This window comes from Phalacrocorax carbo, chromosome 6 (genome assembly GCF_963921805.1).
Source record: "Phalacrocorax carbo chromosome 6, bPhaCar2.1, whole genome shotgun sequence".
Lineage (NCBI taxonomy): Eukaryota > Metazoa > Chordata > Aves > Suliformes > Phalacrocoracidae > Phalacrocorax > Phalacrocorax carbo.
Genome location: NC_087518.1, coordinates 59827204 through 59851047, shown reverse-complemented (window position 1 = coordinate 59851047; position 23844 = coordinate 59827204). Strand labels below are relative to the sequence as shown.

Genomic DNA, 23844 nt, shown 5'->3' with positions numbered 1-23844 from the left:
ATGTCCTGGTCTGGAATACATATGGTCCGCTAATCTAACGTCAACAACTTTGTTACTCTGACCCATGAGCGTACTGTATGATTAGTAGAAAATCTTTAGCAGACACAAAAAAAATGAAAGATGAAACTGCAGCAAGAGAGCATGGCAAACCTGAGAGACCTATTAGTGCATAAATCTGCTCAAAAACTAAAAAGATAGAAAGAGAGAGCTAACAAACTACAATAAAAGTTATGTCTTTAAAGCAGTAAGTTGTAACAGGGTGGGAAATGTTTAATATGCACATACGCCTGCAAAGGGGTCACTATCTTTCTGAAAATAAAAAGCTGGTATTTTTCACAGCATCAGATTTATGGTAAAAAGCCATAAATTGTATTTTTTAATATTATGCTTTTCCCACCCTGGCAGAGAATAAACATGAATTTAGAAGCACAGTAGAAGTGAAAAACAAAGAAGAGGAGAGATAGAAAGCAGCAGAGAAAGACAGAAAAGGTGAATACAGAGCTACAGAAGTGTTTATTGAGCATGCTACAGAGGTAAGCAGAGTACACACAAAATGAAATTAAACAACCGTCAAACCTCCCAACTTTGTTAGAAAATTAATTTTTAATTGTGCCACTTTCAAACTATACTGAATTTTACAATTCTAAAGATGTAAAAACTCAACTAATAGAAAATATACATGACCATTTTCCTTTTCCTACATAGATAACAGAATCTATGGATCTTGAAACTAAGTACATCAATTTCAAAAAGTATTGGTCATTTAAACAGAATCAAGGTAACAGTTCAGACTGACAGAGAACTGCTTTCAAAGTAACTGGATCTGTAGATTCTGAGCCATGTTTATAGTAAAGTCAGATCAATTTCTAAATACAAAATATTTTGAAGAGATTTATTAAAACTGAATATTACAATGCAAGGTAAATTAAGACTAAAGGCACATAAACTTTGGTCCCACCTGGTTGTCAGTTTTAGAAAACTGCCACAAAGTTTCCTGCAAGCGTTTGCAGCGAACTTTCTTCGTCATTGAAAAATACATGCACCATTTCCTGAACTAGCTCGACCGGTCTGTACATGCTCAGAAATCCACAACCATATTCCATATCTTAATTACAAACTAAAGATGGCAATATATATTGAAATGCACATAAGTCATGTCAACCTCAAAAACATCTACGAAAAATATTCAGCCACAAACAAGACATTACTTAGTGCTGACATTTATATGATACATCCCACAAGAGTGTGTACAAAAAGGTTAAGATTCCACAATGCTTTTCACGTAGGGCTCAAAGTCACAGAAGTCACTTTTTGTCCTTTAAGAAATTAATATTCCGTACCTTGTTAATTTTAACTAATGCCTACATTCATAACTGAATCTAGACCAGAACCATGAAATATAAAAGGCCTTTTTAAAAAAAAAAATGAGCACAAAGCAAAAAGTAGCAGAAATCAAATAACGCCATTTTCCTCTTTCAGCGTAATGCGTCTTATCCAATTAAAACGAAAAATAAGTGACAAGCCAGCAGATAAAGAAATCTATCACGCAGGAGAAATAAAAGCTTAACCTTTTTACACACCCCTGCCTAAACATATTTAAATTATCATGTAACAATGTGCCCCAGACAACCAAATTTGCTTTTTACTAGTCACGCAATTCCAGCAGTACTAGTTTCCTTTTTAAGGCACGTACGTCAACTAAGTTGAAAAACTGTGGTATTAACTTGAAATCTTTTGAACAAAATGATGGTTTATCTAAACAACAGTTGAACAACAGCAGTTAGTATCACTGCTTTTTCATTTTTTATTTTTTTTTTTTTTCAAAACAACCTAGGAATGATAACAGCGTGAAAAAAAAAAAAGATAAAAAAACAACAGAAGACAAACTCTGGTCCCCACTTTCCTGAACAGTCAATAGGTGACAACACCAAACAACGCAATACACCCTCATTTTCAATCTGCCTTTTTAAATAGTTGACTTAGAGAAAGAAACTCTCAGATGGTGATTTTCTCCCAGATTGTAATTGTGAAGATCAATCAAAGCCTGAATAGCTTCTTCTACTGTTGACATCTGAAGAAGGGCCATCTTGTGATCTCTTCTGAAACAAAATAACGGCATTAGGGACTCGAACACAAGGGTTGCTCCCAATGTTTGCTATCCTGTATGCACTCTTCCTTCAGACATGCTGAAAAACCCACTTTGAGCTATGTACAGAAAAGGTACTTACTGAAAAAATTTAAATGCTTTCACAGTGCCTCCAGTGTTAGCAAACAATGTGCGTAGATCCTCTTCTGCTACTGACGGTCTAGAGACAGAAGGAAAATAAGCATAAGCAAGACATCATTAGCCAGCTCAGCGTGCTGTGACTCACGTTAATACCACTGGCTTACTGACGGCCAACACTTACGGAATATTGGACAGATGAAGTGTTGCAGAAGGAGGGAATATATTTTGAAAGTTTTTTGAACCAGGTTTCTTGAAGCGATGCAGAGGTGAATTACCAAAATCTTTAGTCAGCCCTTGGTCATCAAGTCCCTCTCGAGGTAGTTGTACTGTCTGATGTTTAGAAAGGGTAACCCGAATAATCTTTCCATACATTTTTTGTCCATTAAGATGGCTCATGGCTGAAAAAGACAACAACTTCACTCAATTCGGTGTTGCTTTTCAATAGCTTCCAGTACATCACACGAGCGAACATGAAAAACACCCGAGCAAGTCAAAGGGTCAATGTGCTAAAAGACCGGAATCAAGAACCAGGTCTGCAGAATCTGCACGAGTATTTAATTTTATTTAGAGACCACCACATGTGATTCAGCTGTTGAATTCATTTAGGATATTGCGCAGACCTTCTGCAACAGAACTGCATACAGTAAAATTCTGGATCTCGTGGGTAACCAGGACACCAGACAAATGCAAACATGCTTAGTTCACCTGATTTTACACAGCATCATTTCAAGTACTTAGACTACTGGGAATATAAACAGAAAACTAATCTTACCCAGCTGTGACTGGTTTCCATCAGCCATCTGTATAAGAGCACTGTCTTTCTTATTGTATAAAATCTTCACACGCTGCACATCACCATAAACACCTTTTCAAAGTCAAAGGTAACCCAAAAGAAAAAGTTCATTTTAAAGCCAGTCACCTAAGTAACATACTCTGACATATCAATGGAACATTCAGACAGCAACAAGATCACTCACTCAAACTCAACACTCTCACAAATGAATAAAGGAGATAAAGATTTTGAATAGTGAATTTTGAAAAGAATAATTTCTGATAAACCCTCAAAGCTATGTGAATGATATTAAATTAAAGACCATGCAAAATATATTAGCATGCATTAAAAGAAAATCTGTGTCTATGGAGAGTTTTAAACAGCAAAAGAAAAATAGCAAAAGATTTACTATTCAACTTTAAGCCAAAGTGCTAGCTACAAATAAGAATTAAGGTGAAACAAAACAAAAAAAATAAACAAAACAAAAAAAACCAAAACAAAAATCAAATCAATAATAAAAGTATAGTGCTAACAATAACATACCGAAGAGGGTAAACAGACTTTGGGGCGTAACCATCTTTAGAAGGAGAGAAGAGCAAGCAGCGTAAGACAAGAAGAGAGAAGAGTCGAGGAAGAGCGGAGATGAACAGATCATCCATAACGAAGGGTGGTTCCCGCAGAATGGTGAGGTGGTCATGGATCATGGTTTCAAGGCGGTTAATTGGGGCAAGTTGGTCCGAGGAACATTTTGTTCAAGCACAGAAGCATGAACATAGGGAATGAAGACAGGGAACACAGACAAAGACGAGGAGAAGGGTAAGACAGGGAAGGGCACGGGAATTTGGGTAAAGACAAGGAAAGGGAAGTTGAACACAAAGGGAAAAGGATGAAATGGGGAAGGGAATACAGCAATGCAGAAGAAAAAAAAAAAGGAAGTGGGGAACAAAAAAAAATAAAATATAGGTCAGTACATAGGAAATGCAGGAATTTGGTCAGAAAATGGTTGGTTTATGTACTGTACAAGAAAAACTGAGTAAAATGTAGTCACCCAAGACAAATATGGGTAAAGTACATTCATATCAAGAGTAAACTACAGCATTTCATCTCAACATGAAAATAAATAAAAAAAAGCATGCAATAGAAATTTTAAACTTTGAACTTTAACTGCGTAAGCATGGCTGGTTATGAAATGCAGGCAAAAATCCTTCAAAATGGCACTCTGATCTAAAACATTTTAACATGCAAGACTGTGGATGACAAAATAGTACCAGATGATAAAAAAAGCTTAATGATTTACAGCGACAGAGGCCAGTTAAAAATGGAACAGCTAGACCGATACAAACGTCCCACATTTCATACCAGCTTTCACAGCCATCAAAATAAATGTAAAGGACAGTAAAATGCAAAACTAAATAAACCCCTTTAGATTTCAGAGTTAGCAAGAAAGATACAGTTAAGGTGAAAATGCTTTGCCACCATTATTTTTTATTATTTTTAAAGACAAATGAGTAACTGCAAAGAAAAAAATTACTAAGAGAGACTGGAAGAGTGCCTCGTCAAGATCTTTGGGAGAACCTTCAAAGAAAAATGTGTTAGAGTAGTTCACATAAATTAAGACCTTAAAATGTGAGATACAAGCATGAAATGAAACAGCAAACAATTAGAAGAAACAAAACAGAAATTCTAGTTTACGTGATTATAATTGCAAAAGAAAGCATAGTTGCTATTTTGTAAAAATAAAGCTTTCAATTCAAATGTCAAACATGCAGTAGTTACCACATTTTTCTTAGAAAAAATAGGTAGCCGACTATCAAAGGGCATTTTAGGTTGTTAGCTACCTGGGAAAACAAAAGTATTTAACAATAATGGCTTTAAAATTAACTTTGGGGGATTATTAAAAAAACTCAGCAAAAATATTTTGAGCTTAAAATCCAAATGTAAGAGGCCAAACGCAAAGAAATTATAAAAATACTGACAAATGAAGCATGACTAAAGAAGGGGAAAAAAAAAAACCAACAACCAACCAAACAGTAAAAATGTTTCACTGACCTCTTCATTTAAATTGCTAACCAGGAGGACTGTATTGCCACCAGCTGAAACTCCAGGCATTCCCACGCGGCCAGCAGCAGCAGCAGCAGCTGCAGCAGCAGCATTTGGAATAGCCAAAGGACTCAGAGCTCCTGGAACAGCTGCAACAGGAAGCCCTAATTTTAAAATAAAGCATATTTTACGAAACACACACAAGTCGTTCAAAAAAAAAAAGTACCTATATCAGCACAAGTGTTGCATATGACACTCTACAAAGCAGACCATTCCGTTGTAAAACTCGTCCAAAGGGTTGTTAAATTAACTAAGGAAGAGAAATGCAAATTTTCTTTCTATTCAGATCATGTCTTCAAAGAAGTGATGAGGTGGAAACAGTTCTTTCAAGTAAACATTACTGAGCACCAAAACTGTTTCCACTGTACTCCAAAATGCTTAAAGTGTCTACTTTATCAAAATGGTCTAAGGTAAATGTTGATCAAATCAGAATAAACACTAATTGTGCTCTCAGCATCATTACATCCTTATGTTCCACCACCCTTTGAGAGGCATTCCTCACTTCAACTTGATCTTCAGACTAGATGTACAACACTGGAGTAGGTCAGGTGAAAAGGCCTACGTATCTCTCAGAGCCTTAGCACTAACTGGGTGAGGAGGCAACCTTCTAAATCCAAAATTCAGGGTAGAACAACTGATCATGCTCTGTGGCTTTTGCGATGCAATTCCCTGAAGCAGCATGTTACCATTAGCTAAACCTTTGGCTGTGCTTTTATTTTGCTTCTTCCAAGGAAACTGAGATCCTGTAGAGACCTGCTCGTTTTGCCTGGTCTAATCACTGGGGTACTAGGCAAGCGTGCTACTCCCAGCATCTGCGAAAGGTTCTTCTGATACATATGCACTATAGCCCATATAGGACCAGCTTTGTTGTACTTGATTTTAAATGTGCAATTTTATTTACACATTTTACAGAGTTCAGTAAAAGGATGCTGATGTAGCAGAATGTATAAAACCCAATAAAGAATATAACTTCAGTATTTCATGTTCTTTTACTGAAGTTGGTTTCAGTATATTGGCAAAATTTCTAATGTTTATATGATCATACTAAGCTAACACAACTTTTGACCAGTATTCCAGTATGCCAGGTAGACAAGCTAAATGTAACCTTTACTCTGTCTACCTAAGACTAAAAAAAAAACAACTTAATGTGAGAAGGAAAGCAGTTTTAAAGAAGGAAGTCATAAGAGAAGATAAATTCTTCCGTTTTAGGCAATGCTCGAGTACTAACCAGATGATAGTAAATATACTCAACCATTAAGGCTGAGAAAGGCTGAGAGACCTGGGTTTGTTCAGCCTGCAGAAGAGAAGGGTGAGTGGGGGTTTCGTCAATACCTATAAATATCTGAAGGGCGGGTGTCAGGACGATGGGGCCGGGCTCTTTTCAGTGGTGCCCAACGCCAGGCCAAGGGGCCACGGGCACAAGCTGGAACACGGGAAGTTCCCCCTGAACACGAGGACAAACCCCTTCCCTGTGCGGGTGCCAGAGCAGGGGCACAGGCTGCCCAGAGAGGCTGTGGGGTCCCTTCCCTGGAGACATTCACCCCCCGCCTGGACGCGGCCCTGTGCCCCTGCTCTGGGGGTGCCTGCTCCAGCGGGGGTGGGACGGGGTGAGCCCCAGAGGGCCCTTCCAAAGCCCTACCTTCTGTGATTAATTTAAAAAAAGAATAATCCCAGATTTAGTATCAAAAGGGAACACACAGGGGGACAGAAGGCGGGGGAGTAAGCAAGGTTACAATTTATTTTTTTTTTAACATTTCCTAGAAAATATTTCTGTCTTTATTCTAATGCTTTATTTATGTTTTGTTACACAAATTTGTGAAAAAAATAATTAAAAGGAGAAAAAGAGAGATATTTTGTTGGGCTGGACAAATAACTCCTCAAAGGCAACAGGACATCCATCACTACTTTGCAGTAGTGCTTAACAGTATTATTCAATCATGCATTGAAAATATTTTCTGGTCATTTCCTGTCAAGGCACACACCAAAGAAAGTAATATAAGTGTTCTAAAAAAGGAAATTGAAGATATTGAATGCTTTCTGATAAAGTTTAAGAGATTAAAAGTGTTAGTATTCAGGGGTCAAATCAGAGGAATAAAAAGTTCTGAATAATGACAATTCTAGTCATCTCTCATGCCACAAGATAAAGGAAAAATCTACTTGAATCAAAAGGCAAGTAATATGATGTTTTACTGCATTATACGAGGTATTTGTGGGACTGACTGTAATACATAAAAAGGAAAAACCCCATCTCGTCTTTCTCCCCTCCATCTTTCAAAAACACTTAACAGATTTCAGACTGTCTTAGAGCGTCTATGGAAACAACAGCCAGTTACATTAAATAGGCAATAAAGTGACATATAATACACTTCATTGTGTAAGCCAAGCTCTAGCTACCTGGGGTTAGCAAAGCACCTTCCCCAGGTATGCTGCGGTAGGATCACCCATTACAAGGGCTGCGCTTGGTCTTCCATCAAATAATGCCCAAGTAACACTAGCTGTCAGAGAAAGGATATGAAATTAGATGGACCGCTGCTAGTCCAAGCATAGCAATTTTGTTTCCCAAAATCTATTTTGTGTGAAAGTGTAATAATATATACTTACGTATATGAATAGCAAGACAAAAATCGAACATAAATATGATGCATGTTTTGCTCTTGGGTTAAAGCTGAAGAATATAGCTTTACTTTCAAGAAAAAAACAATTAATAAAGGATGCAGTTAAAGTACTCCTGCGCTAGAAGTAAAGACATTTATTCCCAAAATCAGACTACAATGAACAGGGAAACCTGTGAATATTAAACTAAACCCCTCAAACAACTTAAAAAACCCAATTCCGTTAAAAAAAAATCATTTTTGGAAATGTACTTTATACTGCTTCATATTGCATATGCCGAAAGTCACGTTTATTTACGTTCAGCTACATTAGCAGTCACACAGAGAGACACATGAAGAATGACAGTAAGGTGTGACACATGTCCACGTGAAGGGAAACAACTTACTTATACTGGGTCAATAGCAATCATTTAGGTATTAGAAAATGCCAAGATACCAGAGCATTTCCAATCTTCTAGTGTGTCTAGGCACCTCTCCCTAACCTCAGAAGCTTTAAGCCAGTACAGTGTTTTCAGGAATAAAGAAACTTAAAGATGACTAGTGAAGTTTGTAGGGCTCTTTCCATAGCTGGGCAGAGCACAGCTGAGGAATTCATACTTTAAAAGGCAAAACTCTTCATAGCATCAGACTCTCTACAGGACACTCTTTGGTCCCACTGAAGAAGTTAAAACCGAAGATCAATTCAATACCATTCATACAGAAAATTGTTCAATTATTATCCTTTGAAACAGATTAATTTAGTAAGAATCTCAAGAAGGGGCATTAGTGGAAAGTGCCAATGAAGAAAGCCAGCAATGACAGCAAGGGATAAAGCTGTGGGAGCCCTAACCATGACTTATTTCCAGCTGAAATATTATACAAATAACTAAACTGGAGTTAATGTATTACTACATATTAGTATTTGCAATTATAAGTAGTTCTTATTTAAAATCCTTTGTTTGTTGCAGTTCAGTGTAATACAGTTGCTGTTTATTCAAAGGGTTTTTTTCCTGCAAGATCTCCTGTAACTTTTTTTTTTGGGGGGGGAGGGAAGGGAGAATGAGTATCTTTTCATACGTGAGGTGAAAAAAGAAAAAATCTGCTTCTGATAATTCATTTGAAACCAGACCATTCTGCCCATTAGTGATTTTCTCCTTTCAAAAAGATAACAAGATGTCCAATTTATAGTCTCAAAGATTTCTGACACCTTATTTCATCACAGCTGAGGATATAGTAGACAAATGAGTAACGATGCACGCAGGCTAGGATCATCTATTTGATTGATACGTTTCTAACCGATTACATAGGACACAGACCTCATTTCTTGGAAAGGTCAGACAAATTACAACCCCACAGAAACACAATTCTTGTTCTGTAGGTCTCCACTGCACCCTGATTTAAACAAGTCAAATTCTTAACAAATAAAAATAAGAACAACGTGGATTATGACTATTAGTTATCATGCAACACACTAAGATTTGAGGACTTAACTGAAACTATTTAGAAACGGTAACTACTTTGTCAACATGACCAACTGGTATTAGAAAGCTTTGTCACCAGCTTTATTTTAGCTTCCAACAATTAGGAGATAAGAGGTTTTTGATTTTTCTGGGTATTAAGGACACCATACAAATACTATACACCTTTTTCCTAGCCCTTTTGAGGCCTTTTTCCTCAATGAAGTTTTGTCACATTATTTACAGCATGTCCCATTATTTATTCCCCCTCAGTGTATCCTTTTGCATGACTTCTCAAATGCAAATTAGTAATACCATTTTAATAAGAGGCAAATGAAAAGCTATACTAAAAATATATGATGAACTTATGTGTGAAAACCACAGGCAATAGGAGGAGTCATCTTAATGCAGATATGCATAACTGCGACTGAGAACTGGATTTAGTCCCTAGTCCTGTTACGAACCTTTTTTGTGGCTTTATGTCAAGTAACCACCATCTTTTTGTACTTGCTACTGGCCTGCTTCTTATACTCAGCCTGAATGGGTCTGGGGAGATAGCAGGTTCTTCTAAAATCTCTGCTTAACAGCTTATGAAGCTGCAAGTGTTACTACACTACATAATGTTACATTTACTGAAGAGGAGGGTTAACTCCATCCAGAAGGAAATTGAGATATGAAATGGTTTAGTATTAAAGCAGATTTAAACACCAAGACTAACAAGACTCACATCTTGTTGCTAAAGCTCAATTCACAAAATCACGTTCAACCTAAACCTCACTTCTGACATACGAATTATATTACACTGTTTAAAAGCCAACGACAAAAAGGCAGCCAAGTTGTAAAACTATCCAGCATACAATAGTGTAACATAAGCAGAAGTCAGAACTGAGTCCTTAGCACATTTTCTATTAGCGATGGTATTATATACATAAGAGAACAGCTACAGCAAGAATTTTAACAAGAATGCCCCAGGTTCAACTTACGGTATTCTTTATGAGCACGCAAAAGAACCTGAAGAGCATCACATTAAGCTCAAAATGGAGCTCTACTCTTTCATGGAGAAACATGCCCTTTGGGAACCATCTGCGAATAGGGCATGGCAGACACTGACTGAGCATTCTCTGAAGGTATCTTTATCGACATTACAGAAATAAGAATTCTAAAGCAAATAAAAGGAAGTAAAGTATTAAGATAAAAGAAGAAAGCAGGAGGAAGGTCGCTCCTACCATTCTGCCATATTTCAGACATCATGATTTGCCAACCTCCTTCTTATAACTCTCTGAACTTCTAAGTGTTCTCACCCTTCTCTTTTTGAGCATCTGAATAAAAATACAGCTATACATGGCATGCACAAGCATCCATTTAAGCTTTTTTTTTTCTATCCTTTGCCCTTTCTTATTTACATCACTTACATTTTGTGCCTTCTCGCACAGTAAGCAGCTCAGAATGAGAACCCTGTTCTTCCGTATTCCCAAAAGCACCATTCCCATTTTGACAACTATCCAAATGGCTACGGCACCAACAGCACTATGGAGCCTTTTTGTAAAGTTCGTCAGCTGAAGAGCTCAAAATCTGTAAAAAACAAACTAAAAAAGGCAACTCGGAAAAAAACCCAAACCCTAAATGACCAAATTAAAAAAAAAAAAAATCACTGTATAATCACCCCCAATTGACAGAAGATGCAGAGTTACAATATACCAAGCTCACCCAGTTGGCCGTGAGGAGACTTAGAAAACGTACCCAGCTCCCTTAAGTCTCTTTCAAAAGGAAAAAAAACAACCATGATATATAATCTCCACTACTTCTCAAAATAAACATGACTGCATTGACGGTCTGAAAGTGTTTCAGACCTGCAATGAAAGTTACACATCATGTACCTTTTATTTTCCTGCTCCTTAGAAAAACAGCACATTTAGAGGTCCAAGCAGAGAGTGAGAAATAAAATATCTCATTAGCGAATATGACTGTCATCTTCATAAGTTTACTAGCAAAATCCTTTAATATACACAAAAGAATGAGCCTGATTAAAATCGAAAGGTTCGAAAACTTACATAGTTTTGTAGGCAAAAGCTACACAAGCATTGAGGTGACTTTCAAGCCTAAAACACTAGAACATAAAGTCTGCTAAAGTCACTTGGATAAGCATATCAAGTATAGTAACCCAAACTTAAGCGTATCCGAAGTGATGCAATGATCGAAGCATCCTCAGAGCATGATTCCACTATGCCAAACAAATTAAACCTGTTAATTTGATGCCTACTATAAGCACTGTATACAAAGAAATACGTTAGTAAGCCTGAGACTGGAAAGCAACTTCTCAGGATTCAGGAAAATGTCAGAATTAGAGTTTAACATAGATAATGCTGCATTTGGCCCTGTTTTATAAATCATGAATCTTTAACTCTCCCCTCTCCTAAAACCCTGCCTTACAACACCTAATATGATGGGTGTTGTATTAACGAGCAGCAGCTTTACTTTGTTTTTGTCTCCTTACTCCTCATCCTGCAGCCCCATGACTATGTTCCAGTCATGACGTGCTGACAAAAGAATTACTAACTGCCTCAAGAGCGTTTCTACAGCACTCATCACTATGGTGTCAAACTTCTTCAGAAATGCTCTTCCATTTCCTTATCAATCCATGAAATGAGAGATTTCAATTTTTAAGTGACAGGAAGTTAAAACACGTTCTTCAGAGACTTCATGGTGGTTTTTGCTTTCTAAAACTTCAGCTGTAGCTACAAGCGACATTCCATTTTGCAAGTCATACTAGAGGATCTGAAGTCAAGCACTCCAAAATTTGCGAGAGGTGGGTGCGTGTGGAATTTATGATGAGATAGGAAATGCATCCTTCAAGTAATCTGGTATTGGAAAGGGGCAGACACAGCGCAGTATTCGGTAGCCTTAACTACAATATTCACTCATTTCCCGGGCTTTGCATCATTGACTAAGTGCCTTCTAACTTCTCTAACACCCGGAGAGCAGAGGCTCTTCTCTACTACATTAACTCTGACTTACTCCAAGTCAGCCCATCCTGTACAAGAAAGAAGGCATGAAATCTACATTGCTCTTAAATTTTCTTCAGAAGAAAAAAGGGCAATTAAAGAAAAAAAAAAAAGAAAAAGACTAAAAAAACTAAGTGGGAAGAACGACGATCACAACATAATAAATCAGGTTTTGTAAAGGTCATGAGATTATGCCTGAGTACTATTAAATTTTGAAGAGTGAAAGGTGTTCTCACCAAAGAACAGCAACTTGACAGAAGTAGGAGTGAAACTTATGTAATTAATTGATTAAAAAAATTACAAGTTTCTCCCAACGCACGCATTACTTATTTTGCCAATAGTCAGAAGATGCATTTATCTGTGTATTTCTCGGAGCATTTCACCTACTTCTGACGAACTCAGAGCTGACAGAATAATAGAACTCACATACCACAGCACTAGAAGTGCAACTACAGATCGTTCTTTTTCCTTTTATTTAGGGAAACCAGAGAATAGCACTTTTTTGTTCTTTTTTAAAGAAAGAGCATAACCTTTCCTCATTGAAGGAAACCAACAAAATGTTATTTTCATAATCTGATATTACAAATAAGCATTAGCATGAATGAAACATGTAAATCATTAAGTGCCTGTTACAAATTTGGGTGGCAGGGTGGGCAAGGTGGGCAGTAGCAGCTGACAGGAATATATGAAAGAGGGGAGGACAGATTTGAGCATAAAAGTAGAACTAACACTTCTTTTCCTTATACTTTGTGCATTTCTCATTCTGTCATGCAGTCTCTCATTCATTCGTGCAGGACTTCTACAGACAATGTATTTGTGTTACTGCGATTCAGATCACAACATAGACTGAAGCCTGAACGGGCCTTAGGACACTCACAATTTAAGATCTTTAACCGTTAGAAGGATTAATAAAGATTTTAATCAAGCAACTTTGCAATACAAAAGAACAACGTCAGAATCATACCTAGAAGAGACGTCTCCTTTGCAAATGCTGCAGCAATAGCTGGGTCCAGCGCTGGCTGTCCATCACCAGATGGAAGATCAGGACGAGTGTAGTCCCTGCTTTTATCGTTGTTGTACTTGACATTCAAATTCACCAATTTGGAAAAATCAATCCGTAGGGTACAGCAAGCATTATAAATATTTTGACCATCTAAGGCCTGGAAAAGGGAGTCAATTTATTTAAAAAAAATACACAATTCAGGTTGGTTGCACAATTTATTTTTTAAAAAAACAAGGTCAGCATACAGCTATTTATCCGTCTTACTGTCTAGGTTAAAACCAATTAAGATTAAAATGCATTAACCTCTCTTAACATGATTCCAGGAAGCTGGATGTTTACTTCCCTTACCTAGAAACTGTTTATGCACCAAAGTGGCAAGAGACCTTTTAATGCAGACAAATGTTAGTCTACTGAATATAATTAATTAACCTGTATTCCATAGGACAGCTTTAATTCAGCCATAATGCCAAATAAATTCCTCAAAAAAAAAAAAATCACATGTACTTTTATTACACAGAAAGTTGACCTGAGGAAAAAAAAACTCAAGACTTAAATACCATGTTAGACAGTTATCTGTTAAAGCAGAATATTTACATTGATCCTGCATATTTTCCTTTTCCCCCTTAAAGGTAATTAGTGCCAAAACTGAAAGAAAAGCAAGTTTATCTGCTAACCTAATGTTACTAACAGCTTTTTTTTTTAAAAAAAATCCCATTTTCACAATTAGCTGGTACTTCTGAAAGGATGCCTATTAACAGCAAAATTCACATGAACTCTTAACATGACACCACTTAGAACTCTAAGAAAACACTCTCTAAAAAGGCCTAATTATATACATTTCGTCCATCTTCATTATATACCAGGCAAATTGATATACCTGGATTTCATTCCATTTACATTTTGGGCATACCTTCCTTTCACCTGAAGCACTAACAGCTAAATATGAGAGATTTTAAAAATGGAAACTTTTATAACTAAGTTGGTTTATATTCTTAAGAAATGCTAGGAAGTAAAGACACAGCTCATCTTAAAAATCAATCCATTAAAACAAGTCATTATGTTAAATATAAAGCTACCTTATATATACCCGGTGAAAGAAACAAATAAATCACACTTTCAAATACAGATCTTTTGTTTCTCTTGATTAATGCTGGACTGGAATGCACCAGTTCTGGACCTGAGCTAGCTCTTGCACAGCTCACTTGGTAACATCTGCAATGCACTTCCCAACACATTCAAGTTCTGGTAGGGCTCAGTATTTTGAGCCAAGCACTGAAAGAACCTAGTGTACCTGCTGGGTATGGAAGCAATATAGCTATTTTTATACGGTGATGCATCTGGCAACTGAACATCCTGCAGACACCCCTCTGCTAGGCCTGGGCCAGCAGGGCTGTCCCATCCTACAAACGTATTCTCACAGCTGACATCTCCAGGGCTCATGAAATCACTTAGGAGAATTACCACCATTAGCAGCCAATGTACAAGAATAAGTCAGTATTATGTGAACTTCTAAATAATGGGAAAATAAAATAATACAAAAAAAGTATAGAAGTCTAACAATCTAGACATCATCTCAACAAATACTTAGCAATTAAAGAGAAACTCCTGCTTGAAACTCAGCTCAAACAATGCTTTATACAATACTGGCAAAGCAGAGTCTACCGTCCCGATTCATAGAATACAAACTGAGGATTAATTCTGTAATGCTGGGGTGGTGGGTGTCACCATTACAGAACACAGCATTTGCGAGCTCTTTTACACACAGTGGCAAAGCACAATCCAAGACTCCTAATGTTGGTACTTAGGAAAAGAATCTCACCTGAACACTTACATCTAAAAAGTATACACTGGGAATCGGTCACCACTTTTAGAAGACTCACCTTCTAAAATCCACTCAGATGTGGATTAAAGGTAGGTCCAGTTTACGCAGCCAGAGCTTACTCATTGTCAAAGACAATGCCAGTGCAATTAAGGAAATGCCCATTCACATAATGAAGAAAACTAGGTACAAGTGAGACCAAAAGGCAGTATCCTTTAGCTTTGTCCAAACACAGAACCATGACACAAAGCTTTAAGTCTTTAAAACATAACCAAGATTCCTATTATACCTCTGCACAGTCTGTAGATGTGCTGATTTATGGCTGGCTGCGAAGCTCTTTTAGTCTGAAAAAAGTAGCAAACCAAATTATACCCATGTTTGTAGTTTCCAGAGTAGTCAGCGTTTAATGGGAACCACATAAGTAACTAAAACTTACAACCCAAACAACAAAAACTCCTCTTTCTGACAAATTCAAAGCAACGAAAAGTACATACAAAAGAATACTGCACAAGAGAAATCCCTTGTAGCTGAGACACAGGCAGCCTGAAAGAACATCCCGAACTGGAGAGGGAGACGCACTCTTTAACGAGCACTGTAGTCACACTCTGGGAACGGCGCCTTGCTGCGGATCAAAACCAGAAAAACTCACCCCGCCCACCTTTACCAGCAGCATCCTACACCTCCAACAACAATGCAAGAGAAGTTACCAGCAGCTAGGGTTTTTTCAAGATTAACTGTTGCCATGTAAAGATACAACTGTGAATGCGTGTGTCCTGAGCTCCTTCTTATATGGCAATAAAAGAATGCAACAAACCCTCCAACCACGTTCCTCTCAAACAGACATCCTGAAAAATGCGAGAAGGCAGTAGCGAACGTACATACAGACATCACATCAAAGAACTCTATATACTAAGAAACTTCTCTTTCTCTGAGCATTCATCTATACATACATTCACATGTGACACAGTACCACACCACACACGTGCCAAAGCAAGGAGATCCAGTACCACAGGACCCTCCCACAAGATATAATTCTCGGCTGTGCCGGCAGCCTTGACAACAGAAGCATCAAAACTTCTGTCATCCTGCAATACTAAGAGTGTAATGACACCGAATCGTTTTCAGGCCCCTGCCTTCCCTCCCTCCCCCTTGGTACTAAGAAGTACCCTCCTCTTGGACTTTCCCAAGGGCTAAAATTATTCTGATGAGTGGCTCACCTCCTGCCAAGAGCTTGTCAGCAGGCAGATTCCTGAAAAAACACAGCGTGGTGCTTAGGAGCTAGTAAGAATGTGCAAAAGACCAATGGAAAACAGTGGTAAAAGAACAAACAAAAATCCCTTTCTCAATTCAGACTGACACAGACCCAAGGAGAGAGGCACGTGCCTGAACTGACACGATGACCTCAACTCCACAGTACAACACACTATCAGCCATACAAGTTTCTCTATGGCCACTTAGATTGTTTCTGGGAAGGAAAAAAAAAAAAACACCGCTAACAAAAAAAAACCCACACCAAACAAAGACGACTCCTCATTAACTAAGTATGCTGCATGGTTCCGCTGCTGCATCAGCTATGGCAGTTAGGAAAGGGAGAAAACCAGAGGTAAAGAAAATCACAAACCCCAATACCAGTGAAAGTTCAAAAATAGTGGACCTGGCTGGAAAGACGCTAGCATTCCTAGACAACTACTACAGTAGAAAAACTCAAAATATTTAGAAAGGGTCTTAGCAACCAGGGCTATATTCACAAAGAATCCAAAATCTGCTCATGTCTCAAGGCAGCACCTTTCACTGAAGGCAAGAATGAGCAAGCAAGGCCTAACGCCACAGAAAATAGCAGAAATAGCCTGGGAAGCCATCAGGATCCAGAACAGAGAGCTACGACTGTCTGTCACAGACAGCAAAAATGACCATATAGGGAACATCAACGAAATGGAGGTCTGCACCACACAACACAATACTCTCCCATTTCATAAAAATCAGGCCAATCTACCCTCTCTTTTTGCTCAGAGCAGCCAGGAGGATGAAGAGATGGAAACTGCTGACTGAGAAAAGATCCCACAGATATCACAAGTGAGACAACAGACTGTTCCTATGGAGATAAAAAAAAAAGAAACAAAGGAAAAAGTTCAGTAAACAGTGTTTTCTCCTGCTGCTGATGTAATCGACCACAAACAAACTTTTCTGCAAAAAGACAGTAAGAATTTCTATCTAGTCAACATGGACTCACAGCACTAGCATCTCTCATTTCCCAAGGTGAGTGTGGATGTCGAGTGAGCAATAACAGCAGCAAAGGTGATCTCGGATGGCGAAAGTACTCTATAAAGTTACAAAATGTTGTAACATCCTGAATGACTGATGCAGCCCTCTGATGCAGCTTCATGCAGGTAACAGTCAGATCTATCGGTAAGCTCCAAAGCAGAACAACATTCCTAGAATCACTTCTTCTCTGAGGCTTTCCTCACCTGAACGAAGGGCTTGCTGATGTTATGGATAGAATTCACTGCTCTTCTTTTTACTTTCAGGGTTCAAGATGTCTGAAAAATCCTTGTGAAAGAAGAGTCCCTTGAAAGGTGCTATATTCTTGGGAACTATGCTTTGACGAGCTTCTCCTAAGGCCTGTATAGACCATGAATCTATGGAATGAAGCCCCCCTACAGGAGATGGTCAAGAGAACCCTCTAAAAATCAGGAACAGACATGCCACTTAAAATGTTCTTTAGTTAATTCACATATGGTACCTAGAAGACAGACAAAAACACAGTTTGGGAGACAGAAAGTTATTGGACCTTTTGATATTCTCAGTTCAAAACAACAGCCCAAAGATTTAGCTAGCAGATATTCAGCTAGCAGATATTTCTGGAGATGCATGGCTTCAAGCCACAACAAATAATATATCTGCCCCTCTCTTTGTCAAGCACTGTAGGCACCTAAGATGATGATCCAAGACAGGAAACAGATCTCTTGCAGGATGATGATAGCTTGAAAGCATTTACCAACGTCCGATGAAGAAAAATCAAATTAGAGTAGAGAGAAAAAAGTGGCAGAAAGACAAAACAAAACCACTGCCTTCTCTCCAAACTGAAAAGGAAAAAAAAAATAAAAATAAAAGAGACAGACATTTAGTCATACTGTCTCTCTCCCCGAAGCACACATAGCAGGAGAAACTAGCAACAAAATCTTCAGAAGGACCTAACAGTTTAAGGCATTTAGGAAAGAAAAACAAAAAAGGAAGAAGTAGTAATCCTTATACAAAACACTCCAGCTCAAATAAGTACCTCAAAGTAACTGAAGGTCATATGGTAAATAGCTCTTGGGAGAGATGTGTCCCAAGTGCATCCTACGGATATACATTTGAGTGAAATTAACTCCCTTTGAGACAAGTGTCTTGGATATGAGAAGCTTCTGTGGCTAAAAAGTGTATGTAAAACACATTCCACTCCAAAAACAGGATTTTTTTTTTTTTTTCTCCTATGGGCAGTTCCTTGACTGAATCACCAATTGCATATCTTACTCTTTTTTTTCTACAAAATTGCAGAATCCAGGACACAAACACTGTTGCTGCACTTCCTGGGCTTTCTGATACAGTAGACATAATCCAGCACTCTTCTGTTTACCTGAACACTACTTATCATTTCCGAGCACTAACTGTGCTCTTTAGGCTTCAAGATGCCTGAAAATCCTTAATGCAATAATCATGGATAATTGCCCTGAGGCTAAATATCTTATCCGGAGATGTCCTTTCTGGCAAAGGCTACCTGGAGTTCCTATTACAAATTTTAGGGCGATGTAGCCCAGCACAGATCTTTTGCAGACTGCTACCAGTGCAGAGCCACCATTATGTTGTCGCTCGAAACAACTGGAGGGAAGACATCTTGAATGTAGAGTCAAACCTCAACAGAATCTCTGTACGGATACTCTGAATCGCCTACGGGCCAAGTAAGGACCAACTGGCCAACTAGAACAGAACCTCTCCATTAAACCTGTGATATTTTTTTAACCCATGTTGGGTAAAGATGACTGTCATGCACTACCCTATGTGTCTCAGTTAATCCTCCATAGACAAGGCATTAATAGCTGTCAACATCCAAGATTTGTCACGAGTACTTTTGGTGCATTTACACAGAGACAACACTCTGGATTTGCCAGCTCTTCACATAGCAACACTGGCACTCTGATCTTTCTATGGTATACCAGATTACCGGTATTCAAATATTTAAGTTTGCTGCTTCTGCTGAGGGTACGGATCATTTACTGTGTAAATGACCTATTTTCGATGCTTAGAATATCTCCTTATGTATACAGGCATCTCCAGGACATCACCTCCTGTTTCATTAGGAGAAGCACAGTAGCTTAACGTGCTCTACTGTTGCGCATTCTCAGTACTTTCTCCAGCCCATGGCTAGACTGCTGCATCGCACAGAACCTGAAGTCTGTCATCTTCACCTTTACTTGCCGGTATAGCGAACTATAATGATCCGATCTGAGGGAGGTGATGAAACATGAATCAGCGTAGCCATAATCTACTTTTACAGGAAATTAGTTTCTCACAAAGCAAGTGGAACAGGAATGCAATTTTTCACTACTTGCTCATTCAAAAAGCAGAAGTGGTCCCATAGGGCTAGAGGCTTCGTATTGTACATCCTTGTCAGTGTCACTATTTTCTCAGAACCTTCAAATGAATAGCATCTCTCCTTGGTACTTACATCACTTGAGTTTGTCAAATTGCTCTTTAACTTCCTTAATAAGTCTTCAATTTCTATTAAAGCCACATTCTGATTTCCTGTGAAGAGTGCCAGTGGAAAATTAAATTTCCCCATTATCTTCTATAGTAGCAACTGACGGAAAACAAATTGACAACTTCTTTACTCTTTTATCATGCTTTTAATTTTGAACTCCATGCAACTTAAGTGTAGCCACCACATCCTCTTGCTTCTACTGTATTCCCAGACGTATTTAAACTGGAGGGGTTTTTCTTATCATTCCCCTGTTTCTTTCCTTTAGCTATTTTTGGGTTGGTGGCACTTCACATTTTACCACGGAAGCTCAACCATTAGAACTGTACTTATTTTACTCTATTTAGCTTGGGAGGGTAGCGGGGAAATCAAACCTTCCTTCAAATTTAGCATTCCTCAATACTTGCAGTTGGTATTACTCTTTAGTTTTTTGTCTATTTATATATAGATTGGTTAAAATAAGAAACCATAAACCTAAGACCGATTCAATTTGTCACTAGATAGGCTCTAAGATCACTCTGACAATGACTCTACATGCAGGAATCACTGTTATTCAACGAAGTTTAGTCATTCACACGAGCTACCACTAGCGAACAGCTACCCTGATCAAAACATGCAAAACTGGAGAAACAAATACATGCGCTTTTTAAATTTTTTTAAATTATGACCAATACAATATCCCATGAGCTAGTATCAGTTTGTCAGAAGTCCACAACAGCAAGAGATTCTTAAGTTCCTTTCATATTTTACATACCTCATCCTTTTGTTATTTTGTCACTTCCTTATAAATACATTCCTAGAATTACACTGATAATTTTCAAATCACTACAGTCCATCTCACAGACGCCATCTTTCCGTTATGTCTTCTGATAATATATGTAAGACTCAAAAAATGAAGTCAAAAGATTTATCACTTGATATCGTATTTTGCTTCAAAAATGTACTTTAAAAGCAGCATTAACATCTATTACTGAAAAATAACTTTCCAAACATGAATCAAGACTGAATTACAACATTCTGCAACAAGCACATTAGCATCCAATGGTTTATTACATATTTCAAATGTGGATCTAAATGACCACAGTCAATTTCTGCAGCAATTGTAGGTTAAAGATCTACTTTCTATATTACAGTTTTAAAGCTACATAAAAACAGAAAGGTGTATCCCATCTAAGCAAATTTTTTTTACACATTACAGTGACGTATTTGCACCTCCCTCTGCTCCAAGAAACAACTGAAGATTTGATACTCTTCATCTCTGAAAAGGATATCTCTGATTTAAATTGCAGTCCAAATCTGCAAGTATTTCCAGACTGCTTTTCTGGAGTACATTTTCTTAAACTAGATAATCATAAATCAAGTTGCAAGTCATCTTGTCTCTGGCTAACTTTATTTTTCTCAACAGCATGAAAACTTACCCTCTGCTTTTTGAAAACAAATTTTGTGGGTTTTTTCTTTTTCTTTTTTTTTATGACTCCCCATCTTGATCAGAGAACCGTGACCAATGAATCACAGTTTTTTAATCAACACCCAGTATTTCATTTGGTGATGAGGATAAAAATAACCACCTTCCACCATTTAATGAAGGTCTTTATTTCAGTATAGACATCATTCTTTACAGCAGAAAACTAAGCCTATTTTTTCTTTCCTCTACTAAGAGATATTCATTGCCAACTTAGTCTGAGGTGCAAGCTTTTCACTTCCTCAAGTTCTCAGCTATTCTGTCATCTATGGGCAACAAGCACTGTCTTCGCTGCCAAGCAACACTTAACCAGCACATCAATTTTAATCAGCCTTCCACAAATCCAGACTGCACGTGAAGGTTTGAAAATACAAATTTGTTCCATTTCTCAAAAAAAAATCTTCAAACATTTTAAACAATCTAGCTTTTCCCTTTGATTCAACTTTCCTATTGCCACAGATGTGAACATATTCCATTCTATTAATTCAAAACATCTGGTCTAGATGACACGCTGTTGATCTTTGTCGTAATTTATCCATAGGCTCTCTCCTGATATAACGAATAAAACCAGTTACCTGTTCTTGCCTCTCCTACCCAGGGTAGGAGAGTTTCCAGTGAAACAAAATTAAGATCCTGCTCTCATCTGTCACTGCTGCAAAGCTTCTTCATAGTCTGGGCCCACGAATAAGACTGCACCCTCTCTTCTGGGCATTTATGGTTATCATGAAGTCTAGGGTTGGGTTTCTTTCCAGGATACTATAATTAAATGCTTTCACAAACCTATATCCGATCCACAAGTCACAGATTTGTTCTGATGCTTACAAAGTATCTACCATCAATAATCCAACAGGCGTACTGAATTTCCTGCTCACAGTCAATTAATTAAGCATCAACATTACGTCCTACATTTTTACTTCTGGTTGACATTTTCACTACTGCAGTCTTGCATATTATTTCACCTCTGTGCAGTCTTATTAAAATATTTGTTCATAATTATAGATCTATACACTTCTGTACACAACAGTGCCCTTAAACATAGTATCTTTAAACACCATTTTTACACAGCATAACAACATTATGTAATAATTCCCAGTTATTTTGTAATCTCAAAAAATTCTCACAAGTGATGGAGGAGTATGACATTCTTACGGTCAATACTCTGTTATAGTAACATTTTACGGACATTTAGAGTTACGGAAGGTCTCCAGATTTAAGAGAGAACTATACTTACTAGTTTTGCTTGCTGTGCATTTACTGGATCGCCATACTGCAGTAAAGCTTGAAACTGGTTATTCTTTGTGAATGTGATTATCTTCAATACAGCACCAAATTTAGAGAATATCTGCCAAAAACATTGTGAAGTTTTAGACACGAGTTCCTCCCAACCATAGCTCAAGGTAAAATGAAATTTGGCTTACCTGATGAAGAACATCCAAGGTTACTGGATAGTACATATTGTCAATAATTATTCTAAGTACTGGACTCTGAGCTGGAGTCACTGCACTCTCACTAACAGTGGTCCCGCTAATGGGCGCATTTGTTGCCTGCACAGCTGTCACTGCCTGAAGAACAGCTTGGGCCCGCTTAAAAGAAAAAAGAAGATAGAAGACAGATATTTTTTTTTTAATATTTCAAGATGATAGCTAGAAATTAATTAGCAGTATTAATAGTTAACTTCAGAAACATAAAATAGTCCACTTATTTAAAACTCAGAGCTACAGACATAACACAACGTAAATGCAATGCAGTCCGACTCTGTGAGAAGAGACAATAAAAATGAAAACATAAATTAATCCTTATGTCACAGTAAGGAAGGGCTTCAAACGGCACCAATATCAATCTTCCTAGTAGCAAGCTTATCATTTTACTCGTAAGCATAAAAAAAAGTGAGAATTTTGTACGTTTCAAGTCACTTCACAGACACTTTTTCTTCTCATTTAAAGGAAAAAAACCACACAACCCAACAAAAAACCTCAAACAAACAAAACAACCCCCCAAAAAACCCCAAGCCTACAGAAACCAGAAATATTTATCCCATTTTTCAAGAGATTGTATTACAGTTAATATTTCACTGCCATTTTAGTTATGTAGAAGGCTCTGATCGGAAGGAATAACACTAAACTAACACTTCTGAACTTTTCAGTTTTAGCACAATGAAGTAATACACAAGACTGCCAGGTGTCAGAAAGTAACAACCACAGAGAGGTAAACAAACTGGTGTCTGTTATCCACCCTTTTTCAGGAAAAGAAAAACAAAACCCTCTCCATGTGTGGGGATTTTTTGTTTTTTAAATGCAAGCAGGGTTTTAGAAATTCCAAGGTAACCACAGGATGACATCACACGAACACACAGCTATGTAACTACTTCCACTGCCAAAACTGACAGCATCAGAAAGATTAGATGGTTTTTTGCTGAGAAAGAAAAAGTGCAGAACAACAAGGGGTTTCCATTTAATACTTTCATTACAGTAGCCTTATGAAGCAAAACGATACAAGACAGAGACAAGTGAGCATGCCAGGTAAAAATAATAACCACCATATTAACGCATACTGCAGATTTTAAAGGTGTTAGAGCTACTACACAATGTTATGTCTCACAACTTACATGATACTCCTCATACTGAAATGAATCAATGAGTAAGAAAAGGGGCGGGGAGGGGGGAAAACAAAAAAACA

The 23844-nt window shown here is 37.7% G+C and overlaps 1 protein-coding gene across 5 annotated transcripts in view; it reads right to left on the bottom strand.

Moving 5' to 3' along the window:
- Positions 1-494: 494 nt before the first annotated feature.
- PTBP2 (polypyrimidine tract binding protein 2) overlaps positions 495-23844 on the bottom strand; it is a 54900-nt gene continuing 31550 nt past the window's right edge. For 2 of the 5 annotated variants that reach the window (XM_064455556.1, XM_064455560.1), the window contains 9 exons: positions 22587-22751; positions 22400-22510; positions 13114-13309; positions 5049-5203; positions 3543-3576; positions 3000-3092; positions 2409-2625; positions 2229-2306; positions 495-2099 (listed from right to left, as the gene is read on the bottom strand). In XM_064455556.1, coding sequence (XP_064311626.1) covers positions 1967-2099; positions 2229-2306; positions 2409-2625; positions 3000-3092; positions 3543-3576; positions 5049-5203; positions 13114-13309; positions 22400-22510; positions 22587-22751 — 1182 coding nt within the window. In that variant the 3' untranslated portion in view covers positions 495-1966. The remainder of the gene's footprint in view (positions 2100-2228; positions 2307-2408; positions 2626-2999; positions 3093-3542; positions 3577-5048; positions 5204-13113; positions 13310-22399; positions 22511-22586; positions 22752-23844) is intronic. The other 3 variants (XM_064455557.1, XM_064455558.1, XM_064455559.1) reach the window with 3 other exon arrangements.